Source organism: Camarhynchus parvulus, chromosome 4A, assembly GCF_901933205.1.
Source record: "Camarhynchus parvulus chromosome 4A, STF_HiC, whole genome shotgun sequence".
In the NCBI taxonomy this organism is placed as follows: Eukaryota; Metazoa; Chordata; class Aves; order Passeriformes; family Thraupidae; genus Camarhynchus; species Camarhynchus parvulus.
Window position 1 is genome coordinate 17074250 of NC_044600.1, and position 17269 is coordinate 17091518.

At 39.1% G+C, this 17269-nt stretch overlaps 1 protein-coding gene across 2 annotated transcripts in view; it reads left to right on the forward strand.

Moving 5' to 3' along the window:
• The window catches only part of ATRX (ATRX chromatin remodeler), a 69295-nt gene that overhangs the window by 38173 nt on the left and 13853 nt on the right, over positions 1 to 17269 (forward strand). For both annotated transcript variants that reach the window (XM_030967979.1, XM_030967980.1), the window contains 16 exons: positions 594 to 687; positions 1192 to 1300; positions 1945 to 2124; positions 2496 to 2637; positions 3028 to 3137; positions 4931 to 5077; positions 5281 to 5458; positions 10454 to 10591; positions 11231 to 11406; positions 12620 to 12737; positions 13342 to 13472; positions 13765 to 13853; positions 14015 to 14184; positions 15056 to 15209; positions 15551 to 15654; positions 17151 to 17259. In XM_030967979.1, the coding sequence (XP_030823839.1) occupies positions 594 to 687; positions 1192 to 1300; positions 1945 to 2124; positions 2496 to 2637; positions 3028 to 3137; positions 4931 to 5077; positions 5281 to 5458; positions 10454 to 10591; positions 11231 to 11406; positions 12620 to 12737; positions 13342 to 13472; positions 13765 to 13853; positions 14015 to 14184; positions 15056 to 15209; positions 15551 to 15654; positions 17151 to 17259 (2149 nt within the window). The remainder of the gene's footprint in view (positions 1 to 593; positions 688 to 1191; positions 1301 to 1944; positions 2125 to 2495; positions 2638 to 3027; positions 3138 to 4930; positions 5078 to 5280; positions 5459 to 10453; positions 10592 to 11230; positions 11407 to 12619; positions 12738 to 13341; positions 13473 to 13764; positions 13854 to 14014; positions 14185 to 15055; positions 15210 to 15550; positions 15655 to 17150; positions 17260 to 17269) is intronic.

Sequence of the window (17269 nt, forward strand, 5' to 3'; positions counted from 1 at the left end):
ACACTGGTGTCTTCATTACCTAAAAATGCCAGGAATAGCTCCTCAAAGTGGTTGGGAGAGTCTTGCTAATGCTGCTCTTTTAGGTGTATTTTTAATTGCTTTTTGAGGCAGTTTTGAGCTTGCATTACCTGAAGAAATGCCAAGCCATAAATGTAGTGATGCAATTTTGTATTTTGTGTGTAAATAAGAGCCCTTTTCTCCAAGTATGGTTATAAAATGACATGTAAAGCATTTGAAACAAAAACTTCTGTTTAACTAAAAATCACCTTTGGTTTTCTGAAGTTCCATACTGTTCCCCACAGTTCTCCATCATTTAATGCTCTTTTCCATTTGCTCCTAAAATAAATGTAGATGTTCCTGCATAAGGACCTCAAGGCTTGTGGCACAGTAAGCCATCCACCAGGACTCAGCTAATGCTTAAATTTTACCCTTTTCTTCTCTCTGCCCTTTTTATCTTATAAATATGGGTCCCATAATGTGTGAAATGAACCCTGGCAGTGCTTGCTGCTCTGGAGCAAGTTTGTTGTGCAGTGAGGAGCTGCTGGCTTTGCAGTGATGCTCACCATGAAATAAATGCTGCTTTCTTTTCCAAGTGAGCAGTGATGACTCCAATGACTCAGAGTTCCACGAGTCTGCAGTGAGTGAGGAGGTCAGTGAGTCTGAGGATGACCAAAGGCCAAGGACAAGGTATGAACAAAGCTGAGCTGTGCTTACCCTGTGTTTATTTTGGGTTTTAATAGTGCACTTTGTGCAGGGAGATGGTAAAAGTTAAAGCACTTTGGAGCAGTTCTTAAAACCCTTGATGATATTTGTCTGTAGGAATTATAGAACATTAATTTGTTTTGCAACAAATGTGGGGATTTTGAATTTGTACCATGGTAGGGGATACACAACAATTTGATGAGCCAGTACAAAAAAAAAAAAAAAAAATCAAAAAACAAAAAATGGACATTTTAATGCCAAATACATCACTGTCAGTATAAAATTAATGGTTTATTGTTCTGAGATTCTGAAGGGTTTTCTCTTTGCTCTGGGTGTCCAGTGGGCTGAGCAGGAAGGAATTTAGCAGTCAGCCCTAACTGCACAAAAGGAGTGCATCTCTTACTAATTAATTATTAATTAATTGTTTTTCAGTGAGGCAGAGGATTACTATGGTTAATCAGTAATATTGCCTTTTTGATTTTTTAATAGATCTGCCAAAAAAGCTGAGGCAGAGGAAAACCAGCGCAGCTACAAACAGAAAAAGAAACGAAGGAGGATAAAGGTTCAAGAGGATTCATCGAGTGAAAATGAGAATAAGGTGCTCTGTCATGTTTTGAAGTAATAAATAGGGATTTCGTGTCTCTTCTGCTCAGGGTATCTCAAACACCTCTGCACAAAGTACAGTAAAAAATTAAAGCTTTTCTCAATATCAGTTCAGGCTAAAATTTGTAAAATGCCACCATTGTGGAGGTAAAATGTTATGTTTGAACTAAAACTTTTCCTGTCTAGATCTTGATAAAAATTCATGATATTGAAGCAAATGGAGTTTTTAATCTAAATGTAGATCAGACAAATTGTAGATCAAGGCTTTGGTAGTGTTGGGGTTTCTTTTCCTGTGTGGTGTAAGTAGGGGCTGATCTGATTTAGCACCAGTATAACAGGAAAAAATGTTTATTAATGATCATTAATAAAAATTTATTAATGATCATTAGCTACTGTCACATTACAACAGTGCCTTCAGTACTGCCTTTGCACAGCTGGGCTCATCTCTGATACCTCAGAATACATTACAGTTAAGGTGGCACTTCTTTTGTCAGACTTCTAAAAAAGGCATTTTTTTCTCATTGGCTGAACTTCACCTGTGTGTGTGTAAGAATTTCTGGGAGCTTGTCTAAGAAAGAAGGGTTTGATGGTCTTGCCATAATTTTCTTGCTAATGCGTATTTCACTTAATTTCTAATAGAGTAACTCTGAGAACGAGGACAATGATGACTCAAAATCTCCTGGAAAAGGCAGGAAGAAGATCAGGAAGATTATTAAAGATGATAAGCTTAGAACAGAAACACAAAATGCACTTAAAGAAGAAGAAGAAAGAAGAAAACGTATAGCAGAGAGAGAACGGGAGAGAGAGAAATTGAGAGAGGTATGGTCTGGGGTCTGTGTAAATTTCTGTGAACTTAAATTCCTGATGATGTTTAACTTCAACCTCAGTGTAATTTGATGAGTAATTTTTGAGAATCCCTTACATGCAGCCTTATAAGCCCCAAGTTTTGTCTGCAGTTTCCTGCAGGTTGACCTTGGTTAAGTTTTATTTGACTGCTGTGACCTTAGAAAGTTGTCTCAGCTCTCTGCTGCTTCACTTCAGTGCCAGAGTAAGTTGTGATGCAGTAAAGAATTGAAGGTTTCTCTTTAGTAAATAAATTATGACTTCCAGTTCTGGTAAATCTGAAGTGTCTCAGATGCTGGGTGTTACTCCTGTGAGAATATTCCTCTGATGGCCTTTTCTGTTTGCAGGTGATAGAGATTGAAGATGCCTCACCTCTGAAATGTCCCATCACAACCAAGCTGGTTTTAGATGAAGATGAAGAAACCAAAGAACCATTAGTGCAAGTTCACAGGAGTATAGTGACCAGACTGAAACCACACCAAGTAGATGGTAAGGAAAGAGTTTAAAGGAAAAAAAGAATTTTTTTCTCTCCAGGGGCACAGCACCTTATGCAGACTGGATTAGAATAACCAAATCTTCTTGAGTGTCAAAACCAGAATGTGTCTTCTCATCTCCCTGTCCCCAGGATCAGGCAATCTGCATCCTCACAGGAATATTTTCCAACCCAGTTGCCACATCTTCAATGAAGCTGTGAATAGAATCAAATTCAAGACAAAGAGCATCCCACATTCACCCCACTGGACAGAAATGAATCAATAATTATCCTGACAGCTGCTTTCCTAAGAGTTATCATGATCTCAGTGATCACAGCTGTCTCTTACTGGGTGAACTTTAATAAAATGAATGTTTAATCAGAAAACTTTCAATAATTTTCTTCAGGTGTTCAGTTCATGTGGGATTGCTGTTGTGAATCTGTAAAAAAAACCAAGACATCTCCTGGCTCTGGCTGCATTCTTGCTCACTGTATGGGCCTGGGGAAAACATTACAGGTAAGAAACACAATTTATTTCCAAGTGTTGTGTAGTTCTCTTGCAACTCAGAATAAGAAAATAAATACAGCTGTCAGGGGAGAGGCTCCAGGAACCTGTTTCTAAAAGTGTGAAATAATCTTAAGCAGGTTGTATTTTTTTGTCCTCCTCATTCAATTTTTTTCCCTTAAATGATTTATTTTCTTGACTTTGTTTTAGAATCAATTTGTTGCTGATGAAGTACAGGTTTATCAGATTCGGTTGAGTTTTATTTTTAATGCCAGACCTTGTGTGTGAAGTCAGGTGCTGGTGGGTTTGTGGGGATTTTTTGAGTGGCACAGAGCTGAGGGTGATCAGAGAACTGAGGTCACTCATGGTATGACAGTTCAGGCAAACCCAGGCTGAGCTGTCACTGGGGCTGGTGCACAGCAGGATTTTATCTCCAGCTCCAGCATATCTGAAAATGTGCTTTGTTTAGGGAAATGGGGGTGGCAGACACAGTATTTTGACAGTCTGCAGTTCTACAGAACATTTCAAAAATCACCTTTGAAAGGTGTATTTTTATATACTTGATCCTAGCTTAGCTGGTGTGGTTCTTGAGGAGTTAATCACACCTTTTAGTGGAGATTTGCAGTGCTTTGCAGAACTGTTGTGTAGGGGACTTTCTCCACCTACACTTTACACACCATGTAGTCTGATGAAATACTTAGAGCAGAAGGTATTTTTATAGTGATCCAGATGTGTTAATGACAGTAATTTTGGCTGTAACTTCTTGATAAATCAAAGACAGCCATAGTTAGAAACATACGTCAGTATAAATGATTTTGAAGGCTGATGTATGAAGCTGAGGTGGTTGTTTTTTCCATATGTGTCCATTTGCCAGTCACTGCTGTGCTCTGTGATTGTTGCCATTTGTTTTTAGCTCTTAAAAGAGCTGAACCAGCCATGAATTCTGGCAGACTTTGCCAGCTGCAGGGCAGGGTGTCAGCAGAGATCAGGGAAATCAGGGACTGGGGACTTGGTGCCCATGACTGTGGTCGTGAGACTTCCTGGGTAGTTTTATCTTACACAGAACCACCAGTAAATCCTTTTGTTTTAAAATCACTTTGCTGCCCAGTGTTCCACGCACAGTCATGCAGTTTAGAATGCCTGTATTAAATCACAGTTGCCAAGATTTGATGCAGAGAGAACTTGTGCTGTTGTACATCCAAAGTCCAGTGGGAGAGCTGGAGCTGCCATGGGATCACTGACTCTCCTCTAGTCCTGTGTTGTTTGCTGCTGCTCAAAACAGGCAGCCCAGAGTGACATCACAAGGTTTTGGGCTTTTCCCAGCCTCAAGGATGTGTTGTCATCCTCAACACACGGCCAGGCTGCAGAGCTCTGCTGAGAGAATTTGCCTTGAAAAAAGTGTGAGAAACTGCTTTAAGACTGAAGTTCACTTTTAAGAAACTTAACTGTGAATTTATTTTGTGTTTGGGATGAATGTTGGCAGAAAGTTTAAAAACGACCTGATGGAAGTGGTTAATTTATGAAAATGATTGGTGAAATGTGAAGGGAGGGTTTTCTATGAAATCATTCAGCAATTCAGAAGTATCTCAGTATGTGAAGGATGTGTGCAGCCAAGAAACACTGAGTAAGGAGTGCATGAACTCCAAATACACCTGCATGAAAATTTAACCAAAAATCAATTTATTTAACCAAAAAATATATTTAAACAGGGCTGTTGTTGGTAATTTAATTACCTAATTGAATAGATAACATTTCTCTTTTTTCCTGGTGTTTATTTGGTGTTCTGCCTGTTTTTTCTCTTGCAGGTAGTAAGTTTTCTCCACACAGTCTTGCTATGTGACAAACTGGATTTTCGGACAGGTCTGGTCGTGTGTCCACTCAACACTGCCTTGAACTGGCTGAATGAGTTTGAAAAATGGCAAGAAGGTTTAGAAGATGAGGAGAAACTAGAGGTAAGAGGCTTCAAAAGAGTTCTTCATGAAATAACTGGATGATTTGCAAAATTGGGAAGGTCCACCACTTAAAATAAAGGCTAAGAAATGTGCTTTAACTATGTGAAAAATCTCCTTACATTAATACATCAGAAGTATTAAAAAATTAACCACTATTGGATATTTTAAGAGGAATTAAAGGGGTTTTTTTCCCTCTTTGGAAGGTTTATGAGCTGGCAACTGTGAAAAGGCCCCAGGAGAGGAGCTACATGCTGCAGCACTGGCAGGATGAGGGAGGTGTGATGATCATTGGCTACGAGATGTATCGAAACCTGGCACAAGGCAGGAATGTGAAGAGTAGAAAACTTAAAGAAATATTTAATAAAGCTTTAGTTGACCCAGGTAAGTGAAAATTTATACAGCTTGGATAGTTTGGATTTCCGGGTTTATTTATATGAGCAAAAAAAATAAATAGTGTTGGTAAGATTCATCAGATTTTCGTTGTGGGCTTTTGCTGAGTTACAGAAATTTGTTCAGAGTCTCCCCCATTTATCTTTTTTAAATAGATTTCTGTAACAGTCTTTTCTGTTAAATGAAATGCAAGGAATGTATTCTAGAAACTTTTCCTGTTAAGTATTTTTATTTGCTGGCTTTGCTTCCTTTGCAAAGTAATTGGAGGTGGAAGTTGGGGACTCAAGGCTGTTTTAATCTGTTAATTTGTTACAACCACAAGCTGTTTTGTCCTTGATGGAAATCTACCACTAAGGGGGCAAGTACACATGAAAATAGTAGACAATGTCCCTTAGAAGTGTGAAAAAACAAGTCTTAATGAAGGGAATGCAGATAAAGCAGTTAATTAATTTTTCAGTCTTGGGAAACAGATGTCTGGTTTGAGCTGAGCTGAGCTGAACTTAGCAAACTTATGTCAACATGTTTGGAAGCACTTGAAAATATTCCAAGTTGATATAACTGATTTCTCAGGTGGTCCCCAAAAAGGACTAAAAATTTTAGGATTAGGAAGGTTCACCAAAGTAGCAAAATTTCCCTACAAATTCTGAACTGGCTACTGATACCTAAAAAAATTTAGAGTTATGCAGAATGTCTTAAAAGCTGAGTTTAAAAGTTTTTACAACTTTGCTGTACTGTTGGTATTTCTCCTTAAAAATGCAGGTATGGAAGGCAGAGTAAGTGGAGCTGGGTTTTCTTGGATTTTAATTCTCTGATGAACTTCACATTGACTGTGTGATTGATTTTCTTTTTTTTTCCTGTTTCTGGTTAGTAATTGTACTTGTTGAGCTTGATTTTGTGAAGTTTCCTACTAAAGTAGGGCTGTGAATTCTGTTCTAACAGACAAAAGAGTTTATTCTAAGGGGGAAATACCTTCATGATTTTTGGCATTGGCCAAGTGGAATTGGCATCTCCAGCTCTGCAGAAATGCTGTTGGGGCAGCTAAAACATTAATTAATTTTCTGCCAGCTTGACTAAGTCATACAATGGCTGTGGAGTCAGGGAAGCTCCAGTACAGCAGCTGATGAACTATTTTAAATATTTTTGTTGATATATAATGTGTTTATTCCACACACATTATTTAAGCAGTGAAGGCAATACATTTCTTGCCAATGGGATTTTTGACTCCTCCTACCTCAGCTGTAGTTATTAAGAACAAAAACAAATCCCCAACAACAAACCAAAAAAGAGGGGGGGAACCCTGTTCTGTCAGTGCTATTCTGTGTCTGATTTTCTCAGGATATTGCATTTATTGGGAATTTTGTCAAAGAAGTGAAAGCTAAGGGAGAAAAGGTGTGAATTGCTGTCTCAAAGTAGTGGTGACAGGACAGAAATTCTGTATTTAGTGGGTCTTGTTCTGGTACAGAGCAAGATGAAAAAAAATGTTATATAATAAAAATTTTTGTGAGGTTTTTTTCCTGGTGGAAAATGTAAGGGAGGACAAATGTAAGGGTTGTTGCTGTGTGTGTTTGAAGTAACATTGTCCCTTCATGGATTTGTGTTTGTGTAAGCCCAAAAATACCGGACTGTGGGATGTTAGGAGGAGACAGTGACTGGGTGTCCCATCCCGTGGGTTTTACATCCTGCTGTGTTCCTGTTCTCCCTCCAGAGCTCTTCAGGCACTGGGACAGGGCAGTGTTTGGGCTTAGCTCATGGCTTTGTGTACTTGAATTGAGTTTGGAAGCTGCCTCAGAGATTTTGGATAATTCCAGATGAACATGGAGCCTCCTGTTCTGTTCTCTTCTAGGGCTGGTTGATAGAGTGCAATCAGACCATTGGAAAAGCCAACCTTGAAATAACTCCTTAATTATTTTTGTAGAATCATGGAAACTTCAAGGTTGGAAAAGGTCTCCAAGGTGGAGTGCAGACTCACCATGCCCACTAAACTGTGCCATCATCTCCAATGTCTGCTCATTTTTGACTCCACCTCCTCCCTGGGCAGTTCCTTCTATGCTTAACCACCCTTTCAGTGAAGAAAATTTCCTAATATCCAGCCTGAACCTCTCCTGGCACAACCTGGGGGCGTTTCATGTTGCCTCATCGTTTTCTCTGTTTTAATTGCAGGAAGGCAGAAGTGTCAGTGTGTTGTTACCCATTAATTTTTGGAGCCATTTGGATTGGCTGAGTGTGCATTGCAAGATTCTCATTTGTTTCTTGCTCTCCTGCTGGGTCAGCGTGGACATTGAAGGAGAAAAACCATGTGCTGGCTTTTGCTGGGACTGGAAACAGGGAAACCTTGGCCTCTGAATGGGAGCACTACCCACTCAAAAAGCTGCAGATTTGGGATTTGAGTGCTAATTTAATGAGATGTGTCTGGTGAATACTGCTGGGGTAGGACACTGTACAGGAGAAGCTTGTGTTGCACTGTCAAGGGGAGCAGAGGGGGAAGGTTTAGCCAAAGTTTATGGGTGGAGAAGTGATTTCATTAATTAACCAGCTCAGCTGTGTGAAAGAATGGCAGGATTTTATACCCACACAGGGTTTCCAGGCTGCTTTGTGCCACTGCTGAAGGGCTGTTGGTTATTGGTCACTGCTGTGCTCTGCTTGAAGAACTTCAATGGCTTTATTTTTTTTTTAATTTGTTGCTACTAACAAAAATTCTAGTACTGTTAAACTTGGAGACTTCTCTTCAATTGGCAGTTGTATAAAGTTCTTGTAGACTTCAGAGGAACAGGAGAACTGTGTTTATATCTATCTATCTATCTATTTATCTATCTATCTGTCTATCTTTTGTGTATTGCAGTTTATTAACCTGTGCAAGTACAGTAAGAAGGGTGAGAAGATGAAGACTTTGAGGAAAGATCGCATGAGTAGGGCTTTTTAGCCTAGGAGGAAAACAACTGCAATTTTCTGGACAAATGTGGACAAATTTTCCACATTTAAGAGCTGGTTAATGAAAGGAGTGTTGTCAGTTGGTTTTGACATGATCAGGAGAAAGGAAAGGGCAGAATTTACTCAGATTTGTAGCAAATTGGGTGTTACTGCACAGTGTTTTAGCAAGAGAGAGGCTGTGGAGTTTCCCACTTCTGTCAGCTCTGCCCCTTTCTCATACCCTAATCTCAGATGGAGAAAATGATCTAAATGATCCCCTGAGGTCCCTTTAAGCTTTACATTCCTTTATCATATTTTGATGAATGTTCTGTCCATAATGATTTGCATTTGTGTTTTGGAAGAACAAGGGAAAAACCCCACAAATGGATGAAAATCTCTGCTGCTGAACTGTAGCCAAGATGTTAGTTCAAGATATCAGTGCTGCATTGCTGCCAAACCAACCATGAATCATTGTACTGAATTTGGGGTTTTTCATATTTTTACTGTCATTCACTTACTCTAAACAGCAGGTTTTGAGGTGTTTTTTAAATTTAATTTCTTTAACTTCATGTGAATGAATCACAGTTTTTAATGAAATGAGGACTAGAGAAAGGATCTGTCACTGCTAGAGATGGTTACTTAAAATTAAAGGAAGGCTTTGTGTGTAGTCACTCAGTGGTTTTCATTCTGTCAAAGCTGGGAAGGTACAAAAGTCATAAAATAATATGGGGAAGTGTTTCTGTGGCAGGTGGGAAATTCAGAAATACATTGGCTTGGACAAGCCTGAGTGCATTTGGAATTCATATGTGGATTTTCATAATTGTCTTCTAGACTTGTTTTAAAAGTTTAGGATTTGCTTTATTTGGGTTTTTTGCTTGGAAAGAAATATCTTCTTGATTCCTTTCTCTTCACATGTAAGATTCAAATCACTTTTAAATCACCTTAAAATGGCATGATTAAGGTGACTGGCACTGGTGTGTGTGTGGTCAGAGGTGTAATTGATTCTTTGCTGTTGATCACTGCCCTAGAATTAATTTTATTCTTTAGAAGGCAGTTTGATTTTAGTCTGAAACAAAACATTCTCAGTAAATTATAAAGGATTAAACTGTCCATGCTGACAAATCCTCCTTTGCTCCTCAACTATTGGCCTTTTTAGTGCTGAATTGCTGAACCCAACTGGTGGCTTTTCTCCAAGGTACAGCAGCTTGTCATGAGCTGCTTTCAGAGTTGAGAGGGCTGGAACTGAGGTCAGGTTTAGAGCTGGTAAAACATTTATTCTGAGTTACTACTTGGATCCTAGAATATCTTTTACTTCATTTTCAAGGAAAGAAATTCCAGAAATTGTGCTAAGTCTGAAAACAATTAAGAGCAAGTCTGTTCTGCCAAGTTGGGTATTATTTATCTTATTATTATTAGAGTTGCTTTGCATGCTGTGGGAATGTGTTGTGGTTTTGACATTCCTTGTGCAGCTCACTTAAACCAGACTGATATTTTATCTCCTGGAAGAAAGCTGAGGACATTCCTGAGGTGACTTTCAGCTGCAAGGTGGCAATTCACTTGTCTGTAATTCAAATCAAATCTGGTTGTGTTTTTTATTATCTAAGACTTCTGATTGCACTCTGTCCCCCTGGTGTTATTCTTGCAGTAATGAAAAATTTCAGGTTACCTGATTTTTGGGTGTTTTGGGATTGCCCAAGTGTCAGTAGATGGCAGCCTAAAGCTGGAGAGAAGGAAGTTTTACTGAGTTTTGACAGGATGGATGGAGGTGCATCCATGCACAACCAGCAGCAGGAATAGACCATTTTATCAGGAATATGTTGCAAAGCTGAGTTTAATCCTTGCCATGAAGACTTTACAAGCAACAGCCTTGATTTTACCACAGTGGCTCCTCTGAATGCTTGGGCAAAGGCTGAGTGAGAACCCAATCAGTGCTAAAAAGTCTCACCAAAAAACACACAAAAAAAGTTTTAAAAAACCCCGAAGTAACATTGATGTAGAACAAATTTTGGATACTTTAGGCTGTCAGGTTCTTTGTGGCAATGAAATATTGTAGAGAGATTTAATGTTGTTTCTTTCCAGGTCCTGATTTCGTGGTGTGTGATGAAGGACACATACTGAAAAATGAAGCATCTGCTGTCTCCAAGGCAATGAATTCTATTAAATCTAGGAGAAGAATAATTCTGACAGGAACACCTCTGCAGAATAATCTTATAGAATGTGAGTAGTTGTCTTTTATTTCCTTTTATTTCCTTCCTTTTGCCTGTCAGCCATAGAAGATATATGTGGTGGTGTTCACAGGGGTTCCAGGATGAGGGAAGAGACGAGAATCTTGACTCCATGTTTCAGAAGGCTGATTTATTATTTTATTATATATATTATATTAAAAGAAAATGATATATTAAAACTATACTAAAAGAAAAGAAGAAAGGATTTCATCCGAAGACAAGCAAGAAATAGAAAGGAAATGGAATGATAATAAAATCTTGTGCCTGACCAGAGAGTCTGAGCCAGCTGACTGTGATTGGTCATTAATTAGAAACAACCACATGAGACCAATCACAGATGCACCTGTTGCGTTCCACAGCAGCAGATAACCAGTGTTTACATTTTGCTCCTGAGGCCTCTCAGCTTCTCAGGAGAAAAAATGCTAAGGAAAGGATTTTTCATAAAATGTGTCTGTGACAGATATATTTAGTTTGATTGGAAGAAAAGGATTTGAAGCGGTGCTGCTGCCTGCTAAGTTTCTAAGATTCATCGAGACCTGTATTTAGCTGTGGCACATTTCTTTTCTGTTTGCATGAATCCCAACACTGTGTTTTCCATTTGGAACCACTCAAGTGTGACTGTTTCTCCTAGATCACTGCATGGTTAACTTCATCAAGGAGAACTTGCTTGGCTCCATTAAGGAGTTCCGGAACCGGTTCATCAATCCCATCCAGAACGGGCAGCGCGCAGACTCCACCCCCGTGGATGTCAGGGTGATGAAGAAACGTGCTCACATCCTCTATGAGATGTTGGCTGGCTGTGTTCAGGTGACAACACTTTGTCCCTAACTCATCATTTCACTCCAAGGAAGGAGAGGAGTTCTTTTGTCTCGCTCTGAAATCACCCAAGTCCTGTAAACTTCTGATTTGAGAGCTCCATAAATCTTTTAAATTAAATATTTTCACTATTTTGCAGGAAAAAGTATTTCACAATATTTTGCAGGATTGTTAGATCCCTGCATTATTTTTGACTAGAAAACTTCATAGTTTTTCTCCAACAGTCAATGTATTCTACAATACAAGTATTAGAGGATACAGCTATTTCCTGCTGGGTGACAAGAACATTTTTTAGTAGAGTAGGACATTAGTTGCTCTGAAATATTCCATTTTAATTCCATATGCACATTTAAGAACTGCCCTAAAGTCTGCACAGAAAGTTGCTAGTCCTAATTTGTCTGACTAATTTGTCAGTTATTTCTGAACATGTCTTTTTTCTCATGTGCAAGAATCAGAACAACGGAAAACAAGACAAAAGGAAAATTATTCAGGAATAGTTTGTCAGTTTTGTCAGTTATTTCTGAACGTGTATTTTTTGTGATCTGCAAGAATCAGAACAACTGAAAACAAGAGAGAAGGAAAATTATTCAGGAATAGTTTGTCAGTTATTCTTAAACATGTATTTTTTCTGATCTGCAAAAATCAGAACAACTGAAAACAAAAGAGAATGAAAATTATTCAGGTTCAAAAGGGTGAAGAATTTGTTACTTTATAGACTTTAGATAAAAAAAAGTTTTGGATGGAGCCCACATGGATTTTCTCCAGCCCTGTGCAGAGCAGAGGCTCTCCATAGAGAGCAGCTCTCTCTTATGCTCATTGGGAGACAGAGTAGTGTCAGAGTCAAAAAAACCCAAAACAAAAGTAAAATCTGGCTCTAGTATTCTTTAAAAAAACCCCTAAAAGTGGTTCCCAGAGCAGCTCCTGGAGTTGCAGTGAACTTTGCAAGGACTTGGAACTGGGCATGGGCTTAGCAGGTCATAGACTTTGGCCTAGGAAGCTCCTGAGTGGGGCAGGTGGGTTCCTGCTGCAGGGCCTTAATAAATTGTATTTCTGGGCTGATTTTCCCCCTCTGGGGCTGAAAGCACCAGGATCAGCACCCCTGATCCCACAGGGCTTTGTCCTTTGAGATGCCCCAAGTGCTCCTGAAGCTCTCAGGAGTGGTTGCCATGTTCCTGTGACTGAAGCAGTGTCTGTGAAATTGCAGAGGAAGGATTACACAGCCTTAACCAAGTTCCTGCCCCCTAAGTACGAGTATGTGCTGGAGGTGAGGATGACCCCCATCCAGTGCAAGCTCTACCAGTATTACCTGGATCATCTGACAGGTATGTGCCTGCAGCTCTTTTCAATATTTAATAATTTAATAATTAATTTAATAATTATTAATAAGCATTTAATAATAATTTAATTATTTCACCTAGCACAGTTGCTGGGTGAAAATCAACTTTCTGAACTTTGTCCTATGCATTAAAGTGCTTGGACAACAAAAAAATAAGGGTTTTTTTGTAGTAGAATACTGCAGCGTTACAGGTCATTAAAGGTAGATCAGATTAGATTCATTGAGACCTAAATGCAAATGTTATTTTGTGTTTTCCACCTTGGGCTGCTTTTACAAGACCTAAATAGACAAGTCTGTCTTTTTAAGAGGATTTGTGTGCATTCCTGTGCTGGGGAGCAATGTGCTTTTATGTAAAAAATATAATCATGTTTCTCATTATCAAGAAAAAGGAGAAAATCTAATTTTGACAACTTTAACTGGGAGAAAAAATGGCTGTGAGTGAGTAATTTGAGCCTTTTTACAAGAGATGTTGCAGTACGATGTGCAGCTGGAAAGAACACTCAGATGTGCTCTGCTGGGCTCTTCAAAGGGGAGCAGAGTGTGGCAAACTCACTTCAGGGCTCACTCTAAAACCTGAACTTTATTGTCAGGTGTAGGTGGTGGCAATGAAGGTGGAAGAGGCAAAGCTGGAGCTAAGCTATTCCAGGATTTCCAGATGTTGAGCAGAATCTGGACTCACCCTTGGTGTTTGCAGCTGGACTATATTAGCAAAGAAAATAAGGTAAATTAGATATATCAAAATACTCTCACTTGAGAACTTTCCAAACAAGCTCTGCCAAACTCTAGGTAAAGTTTCGTCAAATTAATGGAAATCTTTGTTGCTGTGGGGTCATTTTGCTGCTGGTTTTGTCATATTTTTCTCGCTGGGTATGTTGTCATTCTTAAAACATTTTGCAAGGCCAGGCCTTTGTAGAACTTACCATTGTTTAAATGAAGAGTGAGCAGATGGCTAAAGGTTTAATAAAAGCTTCTGGGTGAACATGGTTAATAATTTTTGTTTTTTCTCTTTTGAGGGCTATTTTGATGAAGACAGCATGGATGACTTCATAGCTTCAGATTCTGATGAAACTTCCATGAGCTTAAGTTCTGATGATTATGCAAAGTAATTGACCTTTTATTTAGTTTCTTGGTGTTGTTTCCCTTATAGAACTGAAGTGATTTCTATAAAGTGAATGTTCATTTTGTATTTTATGTGTCTCTTAGAATATGTTTTCTTTCAGTGGGACTGAAAAAAATAATGGGGTGTTTAATGTTGCTTTTTAGGAAAAAAAAATCCAAGGGGAAAAAGGTGACAAAAGAGTGTAGCTCAAGTGGAAGTGGCAGTGATAATGATGTTGAAGTCATTAAAGTCTGGAATTCAAGATCTCGTGGAGGTGGGGAAGGAAATGTAGAAGATCTTACAAACAACCCAGCATCAACAAAGTCAGATGAAGGTGAGGATAACACAGAGTGGTGAAAATGTGAGGCAGCTTGGTTTTGCAAAAGGCAATTTGAGAGGGCTCCCAGGAATTCTGCTGTGTGGCAGAATGGCAAATTCCTTAATTCAGTTACAGCTCTTGCTACTTCTAATTATGCATTTATCCTGGAAAAACAAGGGGCATCAACTTAGAACTTGGGGGTTTTGAGGCAGGGAAGCTGCACAGTGAAATTTTTTAATTTAGAAGTACAAAATTATATAACCTGGAAGATTAATGGAAAGATTAGGAAATATATCTGTCATAATTTGTTGCATCTGGAATTTGAATTGGATGCTGAGCAAGCAGATCCAGTGCAGCAGGAACACAAGTCCTCTTTAAAGTTGTTATTCAAACTTCTTACAGCTGCACATTTAATTTTTGGTTTTTTTCCTGTAATAATCCAGCTTTTGTCTTGTATCTGGTATCACAAAGATAATTTTCTTATTCTGTTATTTCATGTGGGTCTAATCTCTTTCCCTAAGTAATTGAAATTTTTTTGGGGGAGGTCAGGTGAGAAATTTTTGTTGCCCCCATTCCAGTGACAACATCTTGTAAATGTGTAAGGGGTGGAGAGTGTTGTATGCAAACCATTTACACACAGAGATTAAATGTGTTAAAGGAGGTACATTATGGGCAGGCTGAGTTTCTGTCTCTGCATCCCTGAAATATTTAACTCTTGTAATTGCTGCTAGTGCAAATGCTGTTTTTTCTTTGCCTCTCTAACTCTTTTCATACCAGTTAAGTCTGATAATGAGGGAACAATTCTGTAGTTCAGAGCATTTAAATGAAGACCATGTTCTCATGTTTATTTCTTTTTCTTTGTTTTTTTGTGGTTTTTTTTTTATAGGCAAAGCTACATCCTCTTCCAATCCTGGTAGCCCAGCTCCAGACTGGTACAAAGATTTTGTCACTGATGCAGATGCTGAGGTGTTGGAACATTCTGGGAAAATGGTGCTGCTCTTTGAAATTCTCCGGATGGCAGAGGAGCTGGGAGACAAAGTGTAAGTTCTGGACGTGTCATTGAAGACTTCAGGAATATGTTATATTATAGTCTTCAGGAATATACTATATTATAGTCATATATATATGACTATATATAAAATATATTAGTCTGACAGTGTTCCCCATCCATCCACTCTTCATTCTGCTGTTTTCTGAAACAGCCAAGCATGGTATACTCACTTTTGTCAGAGATCTTCCCTCACCTGCCTGTGCCCCACTGAAATCTTGCTCTCTTTGTCTCAAAGGTCATATCAGAGGGAGGAGGGAACAAAACTGAAGCAGTGCAATAATTAAAACAACTCCAGAGATGAATTCCATGTTTCCCTGTTTCTTTTTTCAGCCTAGTGTTCAGCCAGTCCCTGATATCTCTGGATTTGATAGAAGATTTCCTGGAGCTGGCTAACAGGGAGAAATCTGACAGAGATCAGCCTCCTATCTATAAAGGTGAGTGTCTCCTTCAACAACTGCAGTGCTCAGAGCTCTTTCCCAAGTCTCTGTTCAGTGCCCATGGAATGGTTTGAAATCAGTGTTTCCATGAGGATGCTGCATGCTCTGGGCTGCCCCTGAGGCTGCCAGGGTTACTGGGCTCCCATTGGGAGCTCTCTGATTTCACTCTCTGTCATCCAGGCTAAGCAGATTTAATGTTCACATCTCAGAGAAGGCATTTTGTTAAATTCTGCACAAAAAAAAGATGTTAAATTCTGGTGTGTGGCAAATCCTGATCCTTCCTCCTGGGAGAGAGAGAGTGAAGGGAAATGAAGCTGCTTTAAAGCAGTGTGTAAAATGTGGAAAATGTGAATTTAGGCTTTATATGCACAGCTGCAGGTTGGCTTAAGGATTTCATAGGGAGCAAGTATTGAATCAGTTATTATGCTAGTGATGCTCAAATGGCATGAAATGCCTCATTGAGATGTTCCCAGAGCTCTTGAGGGTGCTGTTCCTCCTTGCCCAGAGTTTCATTCCCAGGACATGTGGATTGAAGAATTCCTTCAAGTCTGCCTTTCCTTCCCAGTCTGTCACCAACTCTTCCATGAGTTTGCACTTGAGATAAGGGAAAAGTGGCTCAGTGATGGTGACTGCAGATCTCCAGGATGTGTCTCTCACAGATTTATTGTTCCTGCCTGTTGCTTCCTATTCTGAATTTTGTCATCTCACACATTACAAGGTGTCTTTTTGAGGAGTTGTGCCTTTATTCTGAGATTTTAAAGAGGTTGGGGGTTTCCACGTGTGGTAGCTCTGGCCAGCAAAATTAAATCATGACAAGGTTCAGCTTTCCTGACAGAACTCACCAATTTGCCTCTCTCAATGGATTGAATTGAGCAGTGCTGCTCCCAAAACCATTGTTTTCTTTATGATTGATGGCTCAGGGGTATTAATTTTGTGTACCAATACCTTGATGGCCAGAGAAGATGGAAGATTACTGAGAGAAGAAAATCTTCCATCAGCTGTGGTTATTTTTTCCCCCAATCTGACAAGAAGCTGCTGTAACTCACAGGGTAATTAAACCCAAAGATTTTGCTAGATTTCAGTTCCAAAATGAGTTTGACCTTTGAAATCTCCTTTGGAGCATTGACTTCTCATTGCTGGTTGAGTGGGAGACTGACACTGGTGCTGTAATGTGAACCTGCCTGGATCCATTGGAAAAGTGCAATTACAGCACCTAAAGATGAGATGTAACAGCATCTTTGTGACTTCTAAAATTAGCTTTGGCTCCAAGTTAAGACATAGCTCTGCAAATTCATAAATACAGCTAGAAAGTGTGAAAAATAAGAGGACTTCCCCCCATCAAAAAAAGCTCAGGTATTTTCAAATAATTAAATTTAAATTTAACCTTAGAACTATTTTTTGATTATAAATTTCTGTCTTTAAATTCCAATTGGTTACCAGTCTGGTTATTTACATCATCAGCATTTTCATAACTTTGGCTGTTGCATTTGCAGGTGAAGGAAAATGGTTCAGAAATATTGATTATTATCGCTTGGATGGCTCCACCACAGCTCAGTCCAGAAAGAAATGGGCTGAGGAGTTTAATGATGAAACTAATGTGAGGTGAGATCTC